This window comes from Apaloderma vittatum, unplaced genomic scaffold, assembly GCF_000703405.1.
Source record: "Apaloderma vittatum isolate BGI_N311 unplaced genomic scaffold, ASM70340v1 scaffold19391, whole genome shotgun sequence".
NCBI classification, from domain to species: Eukaryota; Metazoa; Chordata; class Aves; order Trogoniformes; family Trogonidae; genus Apaloderma; species Apaloderma vittatum.
In genome coordinates, this window is record NW_009701005.1 from 1 (window position 1) to 25,683 (window position 25,683).

Below are 25,683 nucleotides of genomic sequence, written 5' to 3' on the forward strand. Positions count from 1 at the left end.
CAATGCAGAATGCTGCCAAATGAATACTCTTATGCCCTTCCTGACAGCACAAGTCACAAGCTTCAGCTCTGGTAAGGACTGCTAGGAGAAGAATGCTGCTGAAACCCTCCCGTGGTTCCCTGTGCTGGCCCACAGCAGCTACTGACCACACAAGGTTCCCAGACAACATTTCACTTCAGAACAGTTTTGACTGTTTACAATATCACTCAAACACTGAGTTACTTAGAACCCAATATCCTGCCTCTCACCTCAACCCTGGTTGTTTTAAGCAGAGTAGATGACATTGGTGTCAGGTCACTGCCACAGCATCTAAGTGCAAACACACCCCCATAAAAAAAACCAAACAATGGGATGAGGGTCTCAACGCCTAGGTACGCTGAAAAATGAGGATAGATGGAAAATATCTTCTTCCATTCACCATAGTGTGGCAACTCTCCAGAAAGGAACCCACAGTTCTACAGTTTTTTTCAAACTGAAAAAACAGAAGGACACTGAACACTTAAAAAGTGCAAAGCCCTTTTGTGGCAAATTTCTGAAGAAAAACAGCAACCACAATGAAGGATGCCATTGTAAGGCGAAGAAAAATCAGTTGCATGGACACAAAAATACTCAGACCCACTAACCAGTGTACTTTAGGTGTATTTTTCATTTACAGAGCGGAGATGCCTAATCAGTTATAAGGTTAGATTCCTGATAATTCAGCTTTTTTTGGTAAAAGTATATAAATATATACATGAAATTCTATGAAGTAAACATTATTATTAACTGTGATACTTACACTAAACATTCACTACTATCCTTACGCAAACAGGCATCTCTTAAAGCTTAAATGTGATTTCAAGATACCCTCTATAAAATAGCTCTAACTGTACTAAAAGGGCAAAAATACAGTATTATAAACAAGCTTTTAAAAAAGACTAGTAGAATGTCTTTGTAATAAAAGTTTGCCAGGACAAAAATACTGCTTCATCCCTCCCACTCCCCCATCTCCCCGTAAGAAAAAAATACCCCCAAATAGTTGCAGAATTAGAGGAAGTATAATTAATTTTTTCTTCTTCTTTACTTTTTTTTAATTAGAGTATTTTTATTGTAGTATTTTACAACATACTAAGGAAGCTGCAAAAATTCAGCTCTAATAAATACTATTTACTGCTACACAAAAATCACACAAATGGGTCCATGGGGATGAAGACATTAGTGGCATTGTATGAGCTACTCCTTTTAAAAAGACATGTAGACATGGCAGTTTGGGACATGATTTAGTGATGAACTTGGCAGCATTAGTTCTAGAGGTGGTCTCAATGATCTTAAGGGTCTTTTCCAACCTAAATGATTCTGTGATTCTATGACTCCAAGTCTTCCCTTTCCTAATAAATAACCACATCCACTGGCAGAACATCCACAGCTAACTCTTTGGTATCAGATTAGCTCTTTCAGACATTTATTATGCTAAGTGCTAAACCAGCAGAGTGGGAATCTTTAGCATAAACAAAGTGCTGCAGATAGGTGGAGGACTACCAGGAGTACATCAGGACCAGAAACTGTAATAAATACCTACACTTTGCATGAGGCACACTTTCCAGGGATAAAGGCTTTTTAATAACACACAGCACAACACAGCCAAGAACTCAAGAAATATTCTCCAAACACTACCCCATTCATTTACTCTTGCTTACTGTAACACCACAACACGACCTCCCTTCAGAGAAACCACCTCTGATAAACCATCACCTCATGCCAGACCCTACAGCATTTATATCAGCATTTTTCACCAAGTAGAAGGGATTTCAAGCTACTTGCACTAAGTATTTCCCCACAAACCAAACTTGCAGTACTGCCACTGACCAGCCTTGCTCTCAGCAGCAGCAAATGCTGCTTTCCAAAGCACCTGCCATAAACTACAGCTAACAACGTGTCCCTTTGAACTTACCTGAATAGAAGAAAGTCCGGACCGTCTCATTGAAAAAAATGCTGTTTATAAACGTTCCCTCTGAATTTTGAGGAGACAGAGGACTTGGCTCCCTCTTCTCAGGCGTATTCTGCAAATACTAGCTAGCTGAGGTCAAGCTGCAGGTCAATGCCTTGCACCTGTTGGTTAAACAGGTTTCAGGCAATCCATTTGACACAGGTGCTGCCCTGATTAGACTAACAAATACCTGAATAGTTGGAAATTTAACCCTTTTTTGCCACGTCATGGACTAGTTCCACCAGAGGCTGAACTACCTGTACATGTGTTTACCTGGGCTAGGAGGGGTACGTTCTACTCACCAAAGCAGTCCAGAATGGAGGTGTCTTCACAGGCTTGCTCACAGAGCACAAGGTGAAAAGGTCCTTTTCCACAGAATAGCTGCAGCACGTGCAATGTGAACTTAAAGAGCACACCAAGCTCCCCTCAGAATCTTCCAAGGCTACGAATGTTGTCAAACTTAAGGAAGTGTGAAAAAATAGTTTTGCATAACAAATATTACTGCTCAATACTCTAGGCACTTACCACAGATGTGACTACAGTCTTTGCTTAATCAGATCATCCTTATGATACACAAAACATGAAAATGTAACTCTACCGATACCATCATCAGTATAAAAAGTCATCATTGCACAAACACCAAGAGTACTTTAAATGCATTAACCACAGCATCCGTTTCTTGTTGTGAATATGCTTTGAATCACAAGAACTCACTACTCCGCTGAAACTCTCAATTACAAATGTAATTTTATTTAATTTCTTCACTCAAACTGAATTTTCTCATTCCAAATCTTTACTGAAAGAGATAGTACTTAAATGCTTAGAAAAAACAGGAACCACTCTAGTAGGCAACTAGAGAAATGTATGTATCAATACAGATATGGAATGTAAATTTCAACTCATATAGATCACAACATACAAACAAGTTTTTTATGCAATACAGACTTACAAAACAGTAACAGTTCTTTTCACAAATATTTTCACAGAGTTCTGCACAGCAATCTTGTAGAAAAGTAAATTTGTGCAACACCAAAATAACTTACTGTTCCTTAGTATAAATTATTTTTTATTTCCTAAAAGAAAGAGGTAATTTAATATGTTTGGGCAGGATCTGACTGGATTTGGTGATATAAAAGATTTTGTTGCAGAAAAGGAATATGGCATGTGCTATGGGATTGCAGGGGCTAGTTCTGCGGAAAAAAAAAAAGTTGCCTGCAAGTCTAGTGCTTCTGCTGCTGTAAGGAGGCTGTGCACCCGCAAACACCTGCCTTTTTAGTGCTTTCACAGTCAACCAACAGAAGCGTGCTTTGGTACTTGCATCTGCTAAAAAATACCTGCCTCTGTGGATTTCTAATTTGAGTTTAAAGTATTCAAAACAGCCTTTATGATTTTGAGGAACAATCCACATTTTGGTGTGCTTTGAAGGAGATGCCAGGTAGAAATTAGAAGAATTCACACTTGATGTAAAACAAACTCCATTGCCAATTCCTCTCTCTTAACTGCACAAAACATACAACTAAAAAAAAAAGAACTAATTGCCTAGGCCTAGAAACATGCTTGAATAGTAACATTGATGGAAAAGATTTGCAAAGTTTAAAATTACATTAACCATAATTTAAATATTACCGTTGATTCCCAGAAACTTCAGTGCTGATGTAGTACAATCATTTGGAAAACTATGAGACAACGTGTGGTACAGAGAGCACAAATTAAAATTCCCCAAGCATCGTAATTCATTTCCATTATATTAAAATCACATATTCGGCAAGGTTATAGATAAAGCTTCAGATGGAAAATCTGTTTCTTCATAACGCAGCTAGAAGGTGAGTTTTAACCATCTTTACTTCAGGTTTCTTTTACATATAGGGATCAAAATAGACTTCTCATTATGACTAAAAATATAGATTTTTAACTACAGAACCCAGCAGCCAGTTTTCTGCTTCTTTGCCCTTCCCCCAAAAAAAGTCAAGCAAGGTCTACAAAAATAGCAATTAACTTTAAAAAATAGGTTGCTTCTTCCAGCAAATTTAAGTTACATTCAGATGGAATATCGTTATTTAAAAGGGACAATGCTGTGGCGAGACACCAAAGGGAGGTGCACTGTGTCCAGTTTCCTTCTGACAACAGCTGCCCACATCAGTGCTAATCTTGGTCTCCGTGCAGGTCAGTATCTGGTTTGATACTCGTGGTGCCAGCGATTGAAATCATTGTAGAAAACCACTATGCTCCCAGATGCCATGCCAGTCATTATACACCTAAGGAAAGCACAAGACCATATTCATCAGTGAAACCAGCTCGCGTTCCAGTACGTGAGTCAACGCAACCAAGAGTTACATCAATATAGGGACAAGAACCAGAGGCAACGACCAGCTTCCACTGAAGACAGGAGGAGGTGGAAGTGCTTCATGTACCAGAAAAGTTGGGGTTTAGGGGCTCCCATCTTGGGCTCCCAGTGACTCCAGCACGCTAGATTTGAATAAAAATGCCATCTGCACCACCTCTGCCAGATGTAGGGGTCACAAAACACCACACAGTGGCTTGCATGATCAGCCTGAAGCTACAACTGAAAGTGAGGCGACAGAATTGTTTACCAGCATCGCTGGTAGCGACAGAATTGTTTACCAGCATTGCTGTCCTCAGATTTCTTGGGATTATTTCTTGGCTTGCTTGGTTGGTTGTGGGGAGGAATTAGCGTGGGACAAAGCCCTGGTGAAGCAGCAAGGCGAGGAGGGAAGGCTAGGAGAAGTGCTGACTTCAGGTTTGCCCTCGCCATTTAGGCACACAATCTACCCCAAGGAGTTGGATGTAGGCACAGGACTTTGGCTGGAAATGCTGGTTGTTTGGGTTTGAGAGCAATGTGAAGGCTTTGGTTGTTTTGGAAGCTCCTGAAAGCAATCGCCGTGCTTTGCCACTGAGGCACTCTTCCTTTCTAAATTCCTCCCCCTTGGTCTTCTCCTAGAGAACATTTATATCTGTTTGAAAAGACATGACCCTGACACAGCACACGATTACAGGAGTTCCTATATCGTCTTTTCTACTGTCTCATATTAAAGTTTTATGAAAATCAAAAATATGAGGACATGTAAAATTTTGGCATTTTAGGAAACAACCTCAGAATTAAAAAAAAAAACAGTAAAAAAAAGCTGTTATTTTTCTTCAAAACAAAGACTAAATATAAGATCATCAAAACACTGCAGTTTGATAGAATCATTACGTAGCTTCAAGAGCACCATTTGGATTGGTTTCGTATTAGATTAAAATATCTTTTTATACACGGTCATTTGAACACTTAAGTTAATGCATACCAAAAACATTATTCTGAGTAATTAAATGTAATTACTGAGTAATTACTCAGTAAAATACTCTGAGGAAGTCTCTTCTGAGTTTCTGTGTCTTCAAACCATAAGTGGATAAATTTAAAGATGTCCATATTAAATTTCAGTTTATTGACATGTGAAGATTATGTTGACATGTCATTAATTACAGTTTAAAGATTCTCTAAGTGCAAAATTTTATAACTCCAGCTTTTGAAATATTTTTAACAGCAGGGTATTTTTCATGGAAAACTGTTTCTTTCAAGAAACCGATAATCTCTAATTATGCTTAACAAGCAGCAGTTGAACGTTGGATTGAAGTCCATGGATTTTGGTGGCTTGGATATTTTTTATGTTCATTTTATGTAAGTTTTAGAAACGTGGTCCAGGTAAAAATTTTAAAATACTGAGTATGGACTTCAGTAAGCGGATGGTTATGAGTCTCAGGAATACGCTTTACTGCACAATGTAGATGTTCCTAAGGGATTTAAGAGTCAAATCTGCTTGAAAAGTACACCGGAACTCCACCAAGCAAATATACCAAAGCAAACAGAATTCTACCCAGCAAGTTAAAAGTGTACAGATGAAACGGTAAACTACCATCTTATAAACAAACAACACTTCTGTGACAAAAACACAGAAGGACTTCTAAGTACAGCTGCATTGAAAAGCACAATGTAAAAATATAGTATAAATATTAACTGATTGCCTTCAGTAGAAGGAATCTTCAAGATGGGTCATGCTTTATGTGGATAAAATAACTGTCTGAGAAACAAAAAATAATATTTGCTTTAGTAACACAGGGATGTGTGGAGGGAATCTTGTTCTGCAAGTGTTCTAACCATTCTATTTCTAACATAAAGGTCTGGAATTAGGAATGTGATTTGTATTGTAAGTGAAAGAAGAAACATGAAAAGCACACATGTAACCTTCCACCTCCATGTGACCAGCACTGGTACATTGGTACAGGCCAATAACTCAACCTGTTCTGAAAGTCTGCCAAAGTAAGATTTCCTGAGTCTCTCTTCATTCCCCTAGGAGCTGAAATCCTAAGAAAGATTATCTGCCCTAAATATGACATGTTAGAAAGAAACTTAGGCAAGCACAAAATTCTCAGTATAATCACCGGGATCTATGACCCACAGAAAAGCAAATCAGAAGAAAAACAAAAATGCAATTTAATTGTAAGTATCCTTTGAAATTCTTGCAAAGACCAGACTTTGCTCTAACCTTTGGTCATATGACAGGGCCATGGATCGGATTCCAGCATCACACCCTGGGTAAGCAAAAAGCTGCTTGAGGTCCCACATCTGCCACACCATGACAACTCCATTGTCTCCACCTGTAAGCAGATACTGTCCATCCCGACTCAGCTGAATTGCCTAAGGGGAAATCACATGGATATTTGTCAGATAAATACGTGTTGCTCTTACTCCCCTTTTTCGCTTTCAGAAGAACGTTTCATACTGACAGCTGAATGTCTAGGGAGATTTTATATCGATACAGGCTTTTGGGAAGCAACATTATTGTTAACTTATTCTACTCAGCAAAAGAATTAATATTATTATGCACAAATATCTTTAATACATTAGACATCACTAGTTAAGTTTTACTTCACCTGTGATTTATTCCATATTCCAAAGATCTAATATGAGGTCAGCTGAAGAAATTTACTCTTCTAATTAGCTAGATTTACAAGATCCAGCAGCACTGGCATTAAAATATAGTACCTGCCATTCCCCCATGGGTCTCTAATACTAGCCTAGCAGAAGCTATCCTCCTCTTTGGCAAAAGGCTGCATGATGGATAGATCTGAAATGTTACACAAATGACTAGAATTAATTTAGACCAGCATTTTTTAGATTCCTGCTCTGGATTAATATGAGAATGATCCACCCTTCTTAACAGAGACTGCGTTTCTTCCACCATCTATCCTGAAACTGCGTATGATAAATTCAGTGGCTTGTACCCTGGTTTTCCAGGCATCATGGGGACTGATGGCAAATCTACATTTGAAATCTTTATTTGGCATCCAAATCACAGAGAAGGACAGGATATCACTGATTTTCACAGTGAAGACTTCTTAAAATAGGAGTCTTCCAGCTATTTTGATATTCCTAGTGTTCTGCTGGAAAAACCACAATACATACTGAGCACCTGGAAGAACAGCAACTTTGCCCAGTTACCTGATGACTACACCAGATGACACTATCGGACATTAAGAATACCAGAAACATGAGAAATATTTCTTAGAGAGGGATTTTGCCAGTTTAAATAAACGAAAATGTGGTTTAAGAGAACTGAACTTGAAATATAATCAAAAATAAGTGATACCCAATGGGGTCAGACAGACCACTTAGCCCAGTGCTGTATCACCAACAGCAGCAGCAGGAGATACTGTGAGGTTGACCACTCTACACTCCCTTCCCCTTGTGATCCCCAGCACTCACAAGCTCTGGGTTAGGAATACCAGAAAGTCTCTCTTTGTCCATTTCTTTTAGTATTTATTTATGGACATGAATTTTCTTAATCTGTTTTTGCTCATGCCTTCTGCAGGGGAAAAAACCAAAGAAAAAAAAACTGGCAGAAGCTCATTACAGTGCAAAATAGTTGTATCTGTTTTGAAGTGATCCTACTAGTTTCAATGAGTTCCCCATAGGTCTCACACTGTTGGGTTTCTGGAGTAACAGTTCTGCACCCATTTCATCCATTGTCTTCATCAGCCTGTAGCATTCCTCACCTCAGAAAACACTGAATAAAACTAGTTCTCAACACCAACCCCTGGAAGACTTCATTACTGACTTTTCTCACAGCAATATTAAGATCTTACACATCTTTCCAACCCACATTTTGGACCATGATTAGTAATTCCTGTAAGCCCAAACCTTTTGCTCTGTTCTCCTCTTTTCATATGCCTCTTCTCACTTCTCTTTCTGAATTTTGCTCCCCAGCCTGACTTCTGTTTTTTCTCTTCTCTTCTCTGCTCTTTACTTTTATTTTTACTCAATACCCAGCACAGCAGCAGCCTACCATCCTCTTCATTTGAGCACAGAAGACTGAAAAAAACTTTGCTAGTTCTTTTGTTTAACTAAAACATAGCCACTGAAAGGTAAGGAAATTGCCTCAAGACGATACTCTAGAAGCAGAATTTCAGCTCAAGGATTTAAATTTAAGAAACAGTAGAAAGAACTGAAGACAGTATCTTGCAAATGTATCACTCTGCCCAATTCTGCAAGCATTCTGGCACTTGCAATCTCTGCTTCTACAGTTTTTCAATAAGCAAAACTTACACTGTGAATTTAAATTCCTCAGGAAAATGAAGTGGGTTTTTTTAATATACAGAATTTATAGTGCATGCACCACAAAAATGAGAGAAACTAAAACAGAAAATGTTACATTCGTGCAACATTAAAGTGTTTATACCAACTGCTGACAAGCCTAGAAAACAAAATATACAGTGTACATAAGATACTGCTTCATGAACAGAAATAATTGAAATCAGACATATTACACATGTGTATTTTTTGTATTGCTGTACTCTATTACTATGATGCCAAATATATCCTTTAAGAATTATGATGTGCAACATCTACATTAAGATAGAATTTCTATATTATATTATAAATTTTGAGTGTTTACTGCAGGAACTCCCAAGGAGTCAGAATGAATCATATTGCTAAAATTTTATTTCACGCAATAACTTTAAAACTAATGTAACTGAAATACAAACATATATTGTAAACAAAACATTAAAACACTGGAAAAAATAGATGATAAAGCTAATCCAGATGTGTTTTGAATTAAGGTAATACATACATGTCAATTTAGACACAATAAAGCAGAATATGTGGAGAGTTTTTTCATCTATTTTAAGTATGGAGAACTGAATACTAATCAGGGTTAGAGTTGAGTACTCTGAACTGAAGCTTTTCCCCCCCAAAACCCAAATATTCCAACTATAAATTGCCTACAAAATTATGCTAAGCACCTCCCAAAGCACAGGTCCAAGGAGTTTAAAAATTCACTTAGAGACACTCTAAGAAGAGCATAGTAACTCAGCAAGAAAGGGTAGAAAACAGATAAGGCTATGCAAATTATCTAGAACTTGCATGCACTGAGAAGATGATCACGAGATCTAACACGCAACACCGAATTATCAGACAGATTATTCATTAGAAGCAAAAAATCAATATGGGGTAGTTTTCTTCTTTATAGCAATGGTAGTCTCCTAAGGGTATTTTCAAATTGCAATGAAGACCGTGACAAATAATTATTTGCTACACTTATAAAATTCAGCTGATGAAAATCCATTAACCTTATGGTCATGGTTCACTTGATTTTTATACTTGAGGCTTTTACTGGAGAAATGCTATATTAAAAGGCAAATTAAAGCCATTAATCTTTAACTCTTCCACAACCCGCAAAATGCAGTGGATTTTCTGATCTTTTGATTAAATCAAGTATAAGCTTTGAACCCTTACTAATACCTATGCAATACCTATACACTGGCTTGTCATGAAGACAAGTTGCTGATCTATTTGTTTTTATTGTTTATTAACAAGTTTCTCAGCCACTTGCCTCTATGCATGTATCGTATATATTTATCAATGAGAGAATGAATTTAAGAGAAAGGTCACCCTGTCAAGATTTCAGTTTCATGACACGTCCTTCAAGATTTAACGAACGAAAGGATGCTTTTACTCCCAAGTACTCCAAATGGTATAGAAGAGGACATGAATCAATTTTAGTGTTCTGTTTTTCCCCAGTGTAGTTTATATACAATTCTGCTAGGTATGAAACTGAAACAACTCTGCAACTAATCTTTCTCTCAACATGAGCTTCAGACTCTCAAATAATCCCCAAAGTGCACAATTCCAGCAATGTTCCAAAAGTTGCATTTCTGACTTGTATTTCCCTTGAAAATCTCAAAACTTTGCACAAATCCCCTTTACCATCTCAGATTTTTGAAAGGCAGTGCTTTGTAAAAAGGCAGAGCTGACACTGTGACAGCCCTGGCTTATAGCAGCAGGAGTCTTGTGGGCACTTCCACATTTCAAAACAGACTCAGGAAAGGAAAATAAATTGGTTCCTCTGGGTGAAACAGCACACAGTCTTTGTTTAGGGTAAAATAACTTTACTTCTCAGAACAAGCAGACTATTTAGAGTTAAGTTATTCATTAAGATATCTAAACATTACATGGCAGATGTACTGCGATACGCCTAAGCTCCACCGAGCAATACAGTATTTAAAACAAAAACAGGTGGAAGGCATTGATTAGACTTTGAATTTCCCCAGAGCGTCTGAAATTTTTCTAGCTGTTTTCTAGCACAAGAACACTCAAAAGAAAATCAGAATATTGTTCCAAACATTGCTATTGGAAACTTGTAGTTTTCTCAATAACGTTCTGAAATAGTGGTCCGTAATGACATAGAAAAATAGAAACTAGAATGTCACATTACCGATTCAACACTTACAACCATAAGAAAATAGAAAATAGAATTCTGCATCACAAATTCAACACTTAACGACTTTTTCTTTCCCTTTTCTATCAAGCAAAAACCAATGAAAAGTGTTTGCCCATGGGTAGGTACTATTCATTTTAAACGTCCCTACTTTTATCATGCAGTTGGCACTTGCCTTCTAATATGATATAGTGCAGAAGCACTGGGAAAGACGCTGTAGGTTGTTTAAGCATAAAGCCCAACTGGGACCACTGGGAGAGAAAGAAAAGAAAACAAAACAAAATAAACCCCAAACCCCCTGTACGTACGTAATTCTGGCCCATAGAGAGCGGAACTTCCATTGCCTCCAGCAACATTCCTAAAGCTGTGGGTACTGACTGAAACACTACAGAAATTGTTTTAGCTGGCAAGGGATTTCTAGATATTTTACAGATTTGCTGGCCTGGCTGACAACATAATCACAACTGAAAATGACAGATTATCAACATTATTATTATTAAAAGAGAAAACACTGTGATATGTACTTGCCTTATGGAGAGAACTGGGATGAAGGGTAGGCTGAAAATCTCAAAAGTATTTGTACAAGGGCAGCCAAAGGTGCAGTTTTAGAGATTTGAAGGAAGATTAGAAATTGAAGCAAGAATCTACATTAATTTGGAAAAATGGCTCGGGGCAGAACTATACCCATTCCTACTTCATTTCCCCAGCCTCAAATCTGCACTTGCAACTGCCACAGGATCCAGAGATCGAATGCCCTCTCACCCCCACAGACAGCGTTCCCGCTATGGAAAAGAGACCTAAAGAGAGAGTTATTTCTGCATATTCCACCACCAATGTATCTGACATTTTAAAAACACAGGGATGCTGGATTAACAGAGTATAGTATATGGCAGAGTTTTAGAAGATTTTAAGTGGAATACACTGAATTAAATGGGAGACTTCAGTGGTAATGGAGCATTCACTGTTCTGTGTAAGTTATAAAACGGGCATAACAAAGATCAAAATTCTTTCGAATGTATTGACACATTCTGCCATCTTGAGAATTAATATGAATATAGACAAGAGATGAACAGGTGCAAATTTAAGAATCCTCACCATTTTGCTCAGCATCCAAAAGAATTTCAGTAATTCTATAAACATGAGGGCGAAGGTGTTTCTTCCTGAAAGATCTACTCCAAATATAGGAAAAAAATTTGAGAGTTTTCAACTCAAGGGAACGTTGGAAATGCCAGCAACTGAGCTGCTGGGCTCTTCCACCAGATTATGAAAGTCAGCTTGGAGGTGTAGAACTGCTATGTGCTTAAAACAACTGAAGTCTCCTCTTGCTGATGTTAAATAATCTTTATACAGGAAACTCTTGTTGACTGTGAGGATGACTGAGCACTGGCAAAGGTTGTCCAGAAAGGCAGAAGAATTTCCATCCTTGGAGATATTCAGAAGTCATCTGGGACATGGCTCTGGGCAACTGGTTCTAGATGGCCCTGCATGAGCAGAGGGGACTGGACCAGATGACCTTCAGAGGTCCCTTCCAACCTCAGCCATTCTGTGAGTCTCAGGTGATGACTATTGGCATAGAAACCATAATTTCAGATAATCAATGTAGCCTAAACACTGACCCAGCAATGTGATCTTGCTTCACGTCTCTCCTGCATTCTGTAACTTTCTAGCAGATTTGGTAATGTTTGCTCTTTTTTTTTCCCCTTTCCTTTCCTTCTTGTTCAAGGAAAAAGTGGGGGTATTTTTAATCCATGGGAAGAATCCTTTCAACATTTCTGCTTTACTGCAGTATAGCTGGCAGGTTCTGCTCTCCTTCATAGGTAGTATTTCATAGGAACTGTCAAAGGACCTGTACTTTGCATTATAAAATAATTTCCATAAAACCATAAGCTTAAAATGCCTCCTGAATAGTTTTGGACTTGCTCCGTATCTCTTGCAGCTAAAGATGTGGAATCTAGCTGCCTGCTCAGCAAACAGCGAAGAGCTGAAGAATTGAAATGTAGACATACGCCTGTTATCTTCCTGAAGGTCAGCAAAACACATACTACCTCAAGCTAAGATGAGGGAATTTGGACAGAGAGGCCAAAAAAGGGAAACTCAGCAACCAAAATAGCATGTCCAATGACCTCCTGCCTTCAGACTCAAAAGTAAAGAAGTATCTAGGCTTCTCCTGGTCAGCAAGTAGTAATATTTGTATTCTTCAGTTCAAGGAAATGGCTACAGAATATTCTTTATTATATGAACAGGGTTATTTTAAAATTTAAAAAAGTAGTATCAGGAGTACATGGTCCCCTTAACTACCTTTTTTTTCAGAATGCTGCTATTACGGTCCAGTACCACGTATATCTACGGCCTGACTACAGAAAGAGTCTCTACACAACTGCAATGCTGATAGCTTTTCCCAATCCCGGAGCTGACAGCTCTTAGCGTGTGTCCATGTACACTCACCCTTATCTTGTCATCTGTTTCCATAGTGGCTTGAAGTCTCCCATTCACACTGAATACACAGAAGAGACCGTTTTCATAATATATGACACAGTGGCCTTCTCTTGAAGCTTGAATAAGTTTTGGTCTCAGGCAGTTTTCAGGACCTTGTAATGTTGCAGGACCTTCTAATGTCCTCAGTAGATCTCCATTCATAGAATGTATGAGACACGGTCCTTCTAATGAGACAGAATAACATCTCTAGTTATTGATTTACATGCTCATTTAAACACATCATGTATAAATTAAACACATCATGTATATATTACTTCTACTTAGGTAATTACTATATAATACACTATAATGATTTCTACCTTGTTTAAGCGGATGGCAAGAGAGTGCCGGAGAGTAAAATGAATATCTTATTTTTTTAAAACCTTTGTATTAAGGTATTTTAGAACACCTCTGTGTATCTTCTTTTAAAATTGGTAGTAGTTAATTCTGAGAGCACAAAAAAGGAAATGTACTGAATTCTAAAATGCGACTTTCAAAATATGAAGACACACAGAGCTAAGTGTAATGAATTTACATACATAGGTACTCTGAAAGTGTATATTCTCATATTAAATTTAACTCACACATGATCCACTAAATATTTCCTTTTTAATGTATCTGGATGAACACTTGATTTTCATGAAAGTCCCAAGTGTTCACGTGCACATACAGAAACACACAGAGGTGAGAAGATGAGTATATGCAACTTTGGAAAAGTGTCTCAAAACACATACTTTGGAAACATGAAAGCAGAAAGATTGTAATTCTAAGAATTTTCAAGTTTAAAATAATTGTAGACAAGAAAACAAGAAAATTATAAACAACATCCATGGAATTAACACCATTCTTTATACTCTGCTTTCCAAAAGCAGGTCTTTGAGAACACAAATGGGACATATTATAGGCTTTGTAGCTAAGCTCAAAGAGCCTGAACAGAATTATCATACATTTTAGCTGGTAATTTACATAGACCCTTTATCAAACAAACAAGACAGCATGTTCTCCTTCTCCTGGAACTGAATTTTGCTTCTCTTTCTGAGAAGCTATCCATAACAAACATTTTTTACCATCCTGGCAGTCAAAAGCAATATCCAACTGTATGGTAAATGCAATTACACACTGGATAGACAAACAAGGAGAAATAGTAACCAGTAGGCTATAACAAGGAAAATAATGTGGTTGCCTCTTCTTGTGAATGTCTGAATAAGCCTCAGTTCAGAACTGTTTTTAAAAAGAGGTTTTGAATTCCACAGCAACTAAAAACAAGGTTAGAAATAAAACTACCATAAAGTTAATAAATTCTGCCACCTGAGACTACATTCCTTCTTTGCATTAGGATTATAGCTTCATGAACAGACAGAAATGACAACAGCTACCTTACCTTTTGAACCACTTATTACCAGGCCAAGTTCAGCACAAATGGTAGCACAGGTGATCTCATAGTCATGTCCTGTCAAAATAGCTCGAGGAGTTGCAAAATCACCTTCAATGAAAAAACAATAAAGGCAATTCTGGGTTACAATCTATTTCTAAAATCACGGCTTTCAATCACCGAAGCATCTTCAGTTTCCTTGCTCTCTGAGTTCATGTTCCTTACAAATCACTTCTATGTACCGTTTGCATATGGTTGTTTTGTACTTATATCTATACAGTAGAGCAGGAGCATACTATAAGAGTTCTTTTACTAACACACATTAATATAAAAGTCAAGTGTGTAGAAAAAAGAAAGAGAAGTTGGAGCACATGGATTTGTGGTTTCCTCTCCGTCTCCCTTTTTTTTGCTTTTGTCTTTTTTTTTTTGCTGTTGGGGGAAGAGATCTAAGGCAATTAATACCTTTTCCTATAAGAGGCATAAGTAAAGACAAGTATCATGACTATGACAGGTAGAGAGGAGACATGTACAGCGCCCAAAGATGAAGTAAAACATATGCTGACTGATTTTATTTTAACCTAGTACGAGTGTCGAAACCTCAGCCTGATGTCTAGTGCCTTGTAAGACATGGAGCTTTGACTATAAGCAGTAAGAATTGGAGTCTGAAAAACCAAAACACCCAAACCCAACATTAATTACCGTTGCTACTATTAGACATATCCCTGCAACAAGAACAAATAAAATTGTATTTTATTTAGATTATCCTTGTAATCAAACATATATGGATACTATAAAGAAAAATAAATTATACAACTGGTATATTCTCCACATCATGACACAGAAAGGGTAAGCAAATACTTATAAAGCTCTTGAAATAGTTTTACAACTTCACTCACAGGTCACTCGCTTGATGACCTTTAGGAGTCCTAGCATTTCATGGAAATCACAATGTTATTTTTGTATTACTATTAAATTAGTTCATTTATAGCATTTTATGAAGCATCTAAACTCTAAAGAATGTATCTTAAGTAATACTGTTATGTAGTTTTACAAAATATTAGAGGAGTTTTTAAGCAACAGGGAACAATTTTGCCTCACAAAAAATGATGGTGAGATACCAACAAGGCAGTGAAGCAGTGGTAAAATCAAACATTTTTTTTACTTCAAAAATATGAGATGCTTTTGCAAAGGATGAAGTAATAGTAGGGCTAGTAAGGTAGCATCACTCAAATTACATTTGGGGTTGTAACTTTTAAAAAGGTAAAACCAGCGTAATGTCATTTGTTTGTCCAGGTAGAGCTTTAACAGTACTAGTGTCGTACTGTTGTACCGGGTCTTTTTAGATACTCTGCTAATACAATAAACAGGTCGTTACCCAGACCCTGCACATGTACAGTGACACACTTCTGTGGAAAAGAAGTGTAGGTCTGGGCTTGCATAAATAAAGGTTTAGCTTACTCTCCATATTTTACGTTTTCACTCACAGCATTTGCAACGCCTCCCAGAGTGTCCGTGCCGCTGCCACGTTTAAATGGCTTTTTAGAAAAGGTCATAATCTATGACAAAGTATCAAATCAAGGATTATGACCTTTCAAAATTTGATTTATTCTGAAATTACTGTTATAATTTATAACATATCCACAATACAAATCTTCTTAGTTATATACATACACACTAAATATATACATGCAAATACATGGACACACTCCCCCATGCATTTATGTTATCAGCATTTTAAATCTAAAAATGCTTTGGAGCAACTTGCTGAATTGCTCCTAATCTCAGTAAATAATCATTAAAAGCTTTTGCCATGTATAACGTTTGGCAAAATACACTCAAATCCAGGAAGTATCGCAGACAGCTCCGAAGCCAAGGAAAAACTCCCAACAAATCAGAAGGGAAAGGGTAGACTTAATGACTTCGCAGGTACTCCTCAGGTATCTGATCCTATGAGCATTCACAAACCTTTTAGATAAAGTTCACCCTATTGAACTTTCCACCCCTAGACATGGGGCAGGCACCTTGGAAGATTCATAAACGAACCCCGTGTGGACCAGCCACAAATTTATTTTTTAGTGTTAGAGGAAAACGTCACAGCAAGGCTAACAATTCTTATTATCCAGTTACCATTTAATTTTGTTCATCCAATTCCTTCTCCCCTTTGTCCCCAAGCCATAAAAACATGAGGCAGCATCGTGCATTTAAAGGTCTTGTTAGCCTTCTTTTAAATGAGCTGCATATGGTAGCAAAATTCTGGAATTCTGGCTTTATTGCTTTATTTTCTTTTGCTTTCAGAAACTGCATTTAACACATACTTGCACAGATCAGCAAGGAATTAATCTAATTATATACTACACATGTTAATGAAACTTTTGAAATCAGAGAAGTTTTAAACGTACAACATTGTAGTGGAGGTAATGAATGTAAGATGTTTGAGTTAAAAGGACTTATAAGAAGCAACGTCTGAATGAATTATTATGAGATGCAGATAAACAAAATCCTTATAGTGAACTTACTACTAACAGCAACTACATTACTGTAGGTTTCACCTACATTAAGCTGTCATTAATTATATACATAAAATACAGGAAATAAGATTCTTAAAACGAGAAGAAATTGAGCATATGCATTTATCACCATCCATAGGAAAGTAAAATTATGTAAGGAATACAGTCTTTTAGAATTTGGACTTCAGACATAATAGAGTACAAATCTACAGATGGCAGGATCAGTGTTTCATAAATTACATCATCTGTTTATTAAATTATATTTGTTCTAAAGGAACACTTTGATGCAAAAAAAAAGGAAGAAATCTGAATAGTATCTTTAAAGAAATTAGGATTTGAATAAATACTGTAAAAGAGGAGTCCCATGAAAAGTCAGGCTGACTCCTTTGATAAGAATGTCGAGTATTTAGGGGTTTCCAAGCCTCTGATTTTCCAAATAATGGGGTCAACTTAAAAGCTGGTCATAGAGCAGAACAGATTTCTTTTAAAAGCTTTTAAATAGTTATTGCTTCAGAAGATTGTCATGGTTTTCAATAATGCAAAGAGAAAATTTTATTTTGCTGCTGGTTTAAGGGGCACCACTTCAAACTTTTCTAAATTGTTTTAGGGAAACCGGCTTGCAGACCTTTTGAAAAGCTGGGGAAGTGACTTCAAAGGGAAAAGAGTCTTTGTCCGCTAAGCAGGTTTACGACCACTGATGCAAACCCTAAGGACTGAAAAGAACACTCAGTGCATCTTTATGGAGATCCTTAAGGAAGATGAACAAGTCAAATGAAATTAAAGGTAGTTCAAATCTGAGCACTAACAACCAAGGCACAACAGTTTTACAGATGTGCTTTTCTCAGCCTAGAGTATAGTAATATCCTTACATGATTCCACTGCTGGACTGCTACTTGAGGGTGAATGCTGTAAGACTCCTAATGCCACATTCACATTGCAACAAATGTTGTCAATGATTTATTTAAGTTATTTTCCAGTAATGGGCCTAATGCTTTACCTTTGCAGTAACCATTCAAATTATTTCAGATGAACTCGGCCACATTCCAATAAATAATTTCTGCAAAGCTGTTTTCCCATAGAAAATAGCATAAAATATCACTCTTCCTTAAGTGACTAAAGTAGATTTTAAATCATGAAATTCAAGCTTCAGAAGATGAAAGAAGTGCACATGATACCATGTCAGCTTATGGCTGTATTTCAGTGAAAAAAAAAGGTTAGGCGTTTGGAAATTACATTTAAAAAGGAACAGCAGGATTATAGCAAAGTCAAAACTTTCTTTAATGACATCCAGAAGAAGATAGCCCTTAGTGAATAACAAGAAATTGGTTTGTATTGATGGGTCTTCCTCTGCTATTTTTTCAGCTTCAGTGATGTTACGAAACAAAACAGGATCATGACATTTAAAATCCATCAGTAAATCCCTAAAATGTCCGTTTTCTGTATTTTCAAGACTGAGCCATAAGAACTGAGCCAAACTTAGGAACGCATTTAAAGAAAAACATCTCTCTAAAAAGAAATCATATTAGAGATAGGCTGAAAAACTTACCTCACAATGAAATACAAGATACTCTTCCTACGATTTCTATGTGAGATAATATTATGCAACACATTAAAATATAAAATATTTGAGTATGCTGCTTTTTATGTTTTATGCTGAGAAGACAGTTAATTATGATAAGTCAGACAGCCAAACAGTCATTTCTAAATTATTATTCTATGATTGCAGAGGCTGTAGGGCACTTTTCAATGACAAATTAATTATATGATTTTATGCCAATATAAAATCCAAATTAAATGAAGCATCAGTTAATCTACCTCTTCACCTACTTCTGAAATAAGTGATTAAGTACTTTCTCAGAAGAATACACCAAGCAAAACAAATTACATATGTAAGAAAAGTCTTCTAAAAATAATTTTTACAAATTTCCCAATTTTGAAGCTGCTTTATATGATGTCGAGAAAAACAATAAAATACTTGAAATCAATTTGAGAAGTACAAATGTACTTACAGAATATATGACATTTGGACAAAAGTGCTTGCAGCAAGACAGAATCACAGAATGTTCGGGCTTGGAAGGAACCTCAAAAGATCATCTAAGTCCAGCCCCCCTGCCAGAGCAGGATCACCTACAGTAGGTCACACAGAAACGCATCCAGGAGGGTTTTGAATGTCTCCAAAGAAGGAGACTCCACAACCTCCCTGGGCAGCCTGTGCCAGTGCTCTGTCACCCTCGCAGTAAAGAAGTTTTTCCTAATGTTTTTGTGTTTTTCCTAATGTGTTTGTGTAAGTAAAGTATGTAAATAAAGTAAGTATGTTAGTAAATCAAGAAAACTAATTTGCTGCTAGGTTTCTATGTTGATTATATAGCAAGTTTTGGAGTTTAATTACAAAGTGACAACTGTCAAATATTATATAAACCCTGTATATTAACATTATTTACAGATCACACAGAGTGAGCATTGAAATAACAGCCAACTGGTTAAAAATACATTTCACTGGCACAGAAAAGCTAGCTCTTTGATGGATGTGAGATGTTACTAAAGTGATACCACACAATATTACTGATGCATTCCTAAAAATTCAGTTTGAAAAATCTTTTCTTTATAAATATGAACTTTTATGTAACAATGTAATCTTTTCATATTATATAGGAATTTTATCGTTGTCTGGTTCTTCACATGACACTCCATCATCATTTCCTCTAATTCCTTCAAACTACTTCCCATCTGCTCGGACTTTTTTTACAACAAAGAGTGCAACCTTATGCCTAGGTGTGAGCTTTGTTTTCACAAAAAACACTTAAATCATACATTTTCTGAAAAAGGGACAACATCTTTGAACAAGATATCATTCGATGCTAAAGCAAAATCTAAAAACAAAGACGACGCTGGAGTGCTGTTACAGTTCCTCAGCAAAAAACAATAAAAAATCAGGATATTAGATTTATCATGGAGAAATCATCTCAGCAAATATAATGCAGGGAAGGCTTACTGTACTCCTTCCCACAGCCACACGGTGCAACAAGTGACTACCATTTATTCACTACTAATACGAGACTTTTCATACACATCATGTCAAGAGAACAGGTTCACTATGTTTCCCAAATAAGCACAGAAAAGAAAAAGATTCAACAGGCCTTCATGAGCTGGATATTACAATCCAGGTTTCAAGAAGTCAATAATCCCTAGCCTCTCTAATTCCAACACCACGTGCAACGTGAAGCTTTCTGGAACGAGTTTGCCCTTACTTCATCTGCTGGAGGCCCTGGAAGTCATTCAGCAGGCCTCCTCCCACTCCAGACAGACCTTTTTGAAGCCCCTGGAAAGTATCTGCAGGTGAATATTCAGGGTCAGTGTGCCCTAATATTTTAATATTTGCACCATCCCAACTTCATAAAGTGTTACTTAAAATCAGCTTTGAAGTTTTACAACACTGTCATTTTTGTTTGAGGATGTTCTGAAACAGCTGTATGAAGGGCTTTTCTTTTGTTTACACTAAATAAAATAATATACTTTCTTCATAATTCTGTCTTGTGCTTTATAGTTATGTGAGATCAAGAAAAAACACAAAAAAACTGAACAGAAAAAAATTCATCAAGCAATTAGTTCGGTCAGAAATAGCACTTACAGCAGAATTGTTGTAAGATAAAAGAAATCTTACAACACACTGAAACTAATCACTAGCACAAACTTCTGTAGTATTTCATACCTTGGGTAGAAAATAATCTGAGACGTGAGGCTTAATGAGAACTCATCTCAATCCAGCAAGTTATTTTTTTTGCTATTAAAATACTATATTAAAATACTCTGTTCTATCTTACGTGGGATAGACTTTGAACTGAATGGTTATTTTTACCAGCAGCCAAACAAGGTAAACAAATGTGATGTATTAGTGCATCATCCCACCGCTATGCATATGGTGCATGTTAAGGTTGTCTTCATTTACCATGTGAATATAATTCCTTTTACCACATGAACTATAAGTTAGAAGCTGTAAATATAACATTGTTTTTCCTGAAACTCAAAGGTCTGCCTTGCATCACGAAGCACTAAATATCCTTCTGCTTCTGGAGAATTTAATGCGTATAGTTTTAGTGACACCTGAAGCTGGGATACTGCCAAAAACGCAGCATCCAAACCCTTTCTCTGTTTCCAGTCTCAAAGTGCCTACTGCCTTCACTCGCATCTGGATTGTGCCTCAACACTTGCTCTGTGTTGTCACGTGCAGTTACGTACTCTGAGTGAGAAATCCTGAAACATAATCTCCCTTGGCCAGTTGAAAACAAGGATGATACAGATGCTGCGCTTAACATTGCAGGACATACTTTTAGCCATGAACAAATACTTACAGCACACAGACTTACACGTTCATCAGTACCAAATCATGACCACTATTTAAATGCTTCGCAAACCATCAATGCATGCCACTGTGAGTTCATTTCATAGACTCATAGAATCATTTCAATGAAGACCATGTCCTCACATCTATCTGTGACATAGCTTTCTTGGCATTACATAAATGCAAAATTATACTGCTTACATAGCATCACTGCGCATTTTCAGAAATACAAGAATTCATCGACCTGTTACACCTCATCTTTTTTCAGTTTAAATGCTTGGAGGCTAGAATCATCATTGATATGTGATTTATAGAGTCCCTGGAAGAATGAGGCCTCAACCTCTTTGAGGTATCGATGTGTTACAGTTCAAAAGCCAGTGACCTTTCGTAGCTCTATAATTTGAGGCTCTGTTCTAGATTCACACAGACAATCCCAGTCCTTGGTGCTCTGTGAAGACACAGGGAATCATAGGAGCGATTCCAGCATCAGGGCCTCTGTCCATTAAGCTTTCATGGGGCTTTTAAGACTAACATCAAATAATGTAATAAATGTTGGGTAGAAGAATATTTAGTAGTTGTTACTCTTTCCTAAACATATTGCAGATACTTTTCTGAGTCTTGTGGGTCTTCTCTGTGAATTAAATTTTACTGAATCCGTCTTACAACAGGAATAGAAGAATTTAATATTGTGCTTTCTAAAGCTCTGGTAAAATAAAAGAAGCATTCATTTCTTTTTACAGTGACACCTAACAAAACACTCCTGACCCATGTCTATTTCAGTTCAGATGTTAACCTTAAGTTTGCGTTGTATTTTCTCATTATAATTTTAATTAAAAAAGATAAACATTATACTACAAATGAAATATTTTTTTTAACTAATATACGAAAACGTGTGTTCTTTAAAATATTTTACTAGGCAGTGCCGAGATCAGCTTTCAACCCAAAGCCAGCAGATGGTGCTACAGGATTCTTGCTTTATACACAATACTGTGCTACTGTCCAGCCATTTTTGAGAAACAAAGAATATTTGTTATGTCTCCAGCTAAACAGTGTTAAAATAATACTGAATTATTTACCAGCTTTTTATTGAAGAATGACTCACACGGTAATATCACGTTTGTAGGGGGAACAAATAAATGTGCTAACTGAACACTGAAAGGAGCACACTCTCAGTGCTGCACTACCACAGTGCAACTCTCTTTTCTTCGCAGACTGACTACAGAGAATGGCTCCTATTCACTTAATGGCTGCAGCGATCCCAAACATATTTTAATATTTGGAGGCTCTGCAAATTTTTAGCTATCGTGGATTTTGACTGAAATCAATAAGAATAGCAGAATTTCCATTACTAACATAACTACTGATTTATGGACATGCTTAGCACAATAAATGCAAAAGGCAACATTGACATATAAGATTTTTACAACTAGTGTTCCTGTTATGAAAACTACTTCCAAAAATTTAAAATTTTTTTAAAGGAAATAATCATTAAAATTCCAAATAGATACATTATAAACATTCTTTAGAAACGTGGAACCTTATCTTCTCTATTATCCTTGCTTTTGAAACTGAAAATACAAGTGCAGACCATGCAGAAACTTGGGAACCAAGTTGTAGGTTAACTCAAAATGACGGTAAAGATGGGAGAAGAAGGTGAAGAGAATTTTTTGCTAAGTTAACAGCAGACATACGACCTGCTTGAAATCGGTGTGACTATTCACAGAGGCAAGCACATATGCAAATCTTCACAGAATTCAGCTTTACAGGATTAGTGCATCTGAGCACAAAGAAATTATTACCTATGACATTCCTCTTTAATCAACCAATGCATAGATGATCATCGGGTCATATTTTAAATCATCCGCATTATCTCCTGAAATAATTCATTATCAAACACTCACTTCGAAAAAGTTTACATTTTCAAAATGAAAAATGTGTGTTACACTTAATGAAATACAGATTGTTTATCTTTTGCTATGATTGCTAATACAATTAAAACTAGTGATTTCTCTAGCCTCAAGATCATAACTTTAATTTTATAATAAACTAATTGATAAAAAAATCTTTCAGGTATTCAAAAAATTATTAGGAATTGTAGCTACAAAAAAAACCCAAGCAACAAAATACAGTTTCTTTTAAAAGTAGCGTGGATAGTAGCTAGACTGTTCTTTGGCAAGACAGGAAACTAGTGATTGAATTTTGAATCCTTTGGGAGATTTCATGTTTTATAAATTGAAAAGATTATGTATTTTAAGAATTTGTATCTGAGGAAGATATTTTACATGTTAGCAATAGTAAAAGTGTTCAAATGCATCCTCTCCCTTAAATCTCAGCTAAATCCAGTAAGCGGTTTTTTAAAGAACAAAATCACGTGCTTATATTCACATATGTGCCTTGCTACACCGCTACACTACTAAAAGTGTGTAATTTCTCTAACATGCTTAAGAAAACCCAAGAATAGCACCCTCTATAAAATATAAAACTATGCAATGAAAGCACCCCTCAATCCTCATGACGCAAATGTGATACACAGAGAGAGTAACATTTTCTAGTTTTATAGGCTAACATAAAGAGGTAATATAATTTGTTTTATTCATGTATGTGTGGAAGATCAATGCAGTAACTCAGAAGAGATCACATTAGTATTATTAGCAGTAATACAGCTATACACAGACCCTACATTTCATTAGTACTGAATACTTTTATCGGTTAAGCCTTAATTTCACTAAGCAAATAAAATTTCTAAGTTAGATATCTTTTTGGTTTTCAAAATATGAAAACTAAAAAATAATTACGGACAAATCTGTAGATATTTTGAAAGCAATAGAATAGTATCCTCATATTCTATGAAGACAGTGCAAGAACAGCAGAAAAGTGCTTTATCTTCCCCTTGCCTATGGAAATGCCTACCATTTTATAAGCACAAATCATTTTATGAACGTAAAAAATATTATGACAAATTCACTGCTGCAAACCTCCCCTCCAAGAAGCTATATCCACACAAAATAATTACAGGGAAATAGCAAAAACTTTGAAGACACAGATTGACATTCACTAATCTGATTGGCCTCTGAGGGATCATTAATAAGGAAGATCAGTGAAAATGGGATATTCCAACTACAAAGACGTTTGGGAGAGGAATACAACAAGTATGTGTGTAGCAAGCAATTTGGTGACAATTTTTAATACATAAGCAACAGCTAGAGATGACCTTCTAGACATGATTATAACCAATATAGCAAAACAGATCAAAAGTATGGGGGTGAAAGCAACTTAAATGGAAGTGGTGAAGATATATGAGTGTTAATATGCTTTATAAGGGAAAGAACAAAGATAATAAGATAATTTTTTAAGTATTTGGGGAAGACAGGTTTTAATAGATACCGAACATTGTTCTGTATGATCTCACGGGAAGTTGCCTACAGAAAAACAAAGGAAAAAGTACTGATGTTACTACTGAAAACCTCTCCAGTGCAACAGAAGGGTAAGACGGACAAGAAGATATCAGCTGGCACAAGTGAACGTTCTCCAGTGACTGTAAACACAGAAAAGTCAGACGGAGAGATCAAAATAAGTGAGATTTCTCTGATCTAGTGTAAGAGACAAGATATGAGCAAGCAGGGAGAAAACCAGGATAGCGAAGCATAGATGAGATGCAACAATGACATCACGAATGATATTCTTTATATAAACACAAAAATGTGTTAAATTTTTAAAAAAACTGTTATGAAGAGCAAGCAATACCAATAGATGGTGTCACACATTTAATGAAACCACATAATCCTGGAGTTTCAACTGTCGTTTTATGGATATTCAGTGAGGTTCTGCAAGACTAAAAAAAATTCTTGCGTTATTTAAGAAGCAGGAAAATTGAGAAATTAAGAGAGTAGTCTGCTTAATCCCAGCACAGAAAAAGTACTGGCAGAACATCTATATTTACACACAAACACAATTTTCTAGATGAAAACAAGGAGAACAGCAACAGCTGATTTGGATTTGTTATGAACAAATCATGTCAAAGCGATTTTTTTCTTGCAATAGCAGAGTAACAGGACTTGTGTACAGGGACACATCATATATTTTAACTTTAGTAAGGACTCTGGCGCTGTTTTACATAAGCAGTTTCTTAGGGAAAATAGTGAAGCACAAGCTTAGAAGATGCTCTTATATATCAGATGAAAAGCCAGTTGGAAAGCTATATTCAGAAAGATTTTCATTGTCAAAATGGTAAATGTATTGATGGGCAT

At 36.4% G+C, this 25,683-nt stretch overlaps 1 protein-coding gene across 1 annotated transcript in view; it reads right to left on the minus strand.

Annotated features, from left to right (window-relative positions):
• Positions 1-3,790: 3,790 nt before the first annotated feature.
• LOC104281114 (lipopolysaccharide-responsive and beige-like anchor protein) overlaps positions 3,791-25,683 on the minus strand; it is a 50,350-nt gene continuing 28,457 nt past the window's right edge. Inside the window, exons 7-11 of the mRNA XM_009878991.1 lie at positions 21,303-21,305; positions 14,600-14,701; positions 13,189-13,403; positions 6,511-6,662; positions 3,791-4,221 (exon numbers count right to left, since the gene is read on the minus strand). Coding sequence (XP_009877293.1) covers positions 4,131-4,221; positions 6,511-6,662; positions 13,189-13,403; positions 14,600-14,701; positions 21,303-21,305 — 563 coding nt within the window. The 3' untranslated portion in view covers positions 3,791-4,130. The remainder of the gene's footprint in view (positions 4,222-6,510; positions 6,663-13,188; positions 13,404-14,599; positions 14,702-21,302; positions 21,306-25,683) is intronic.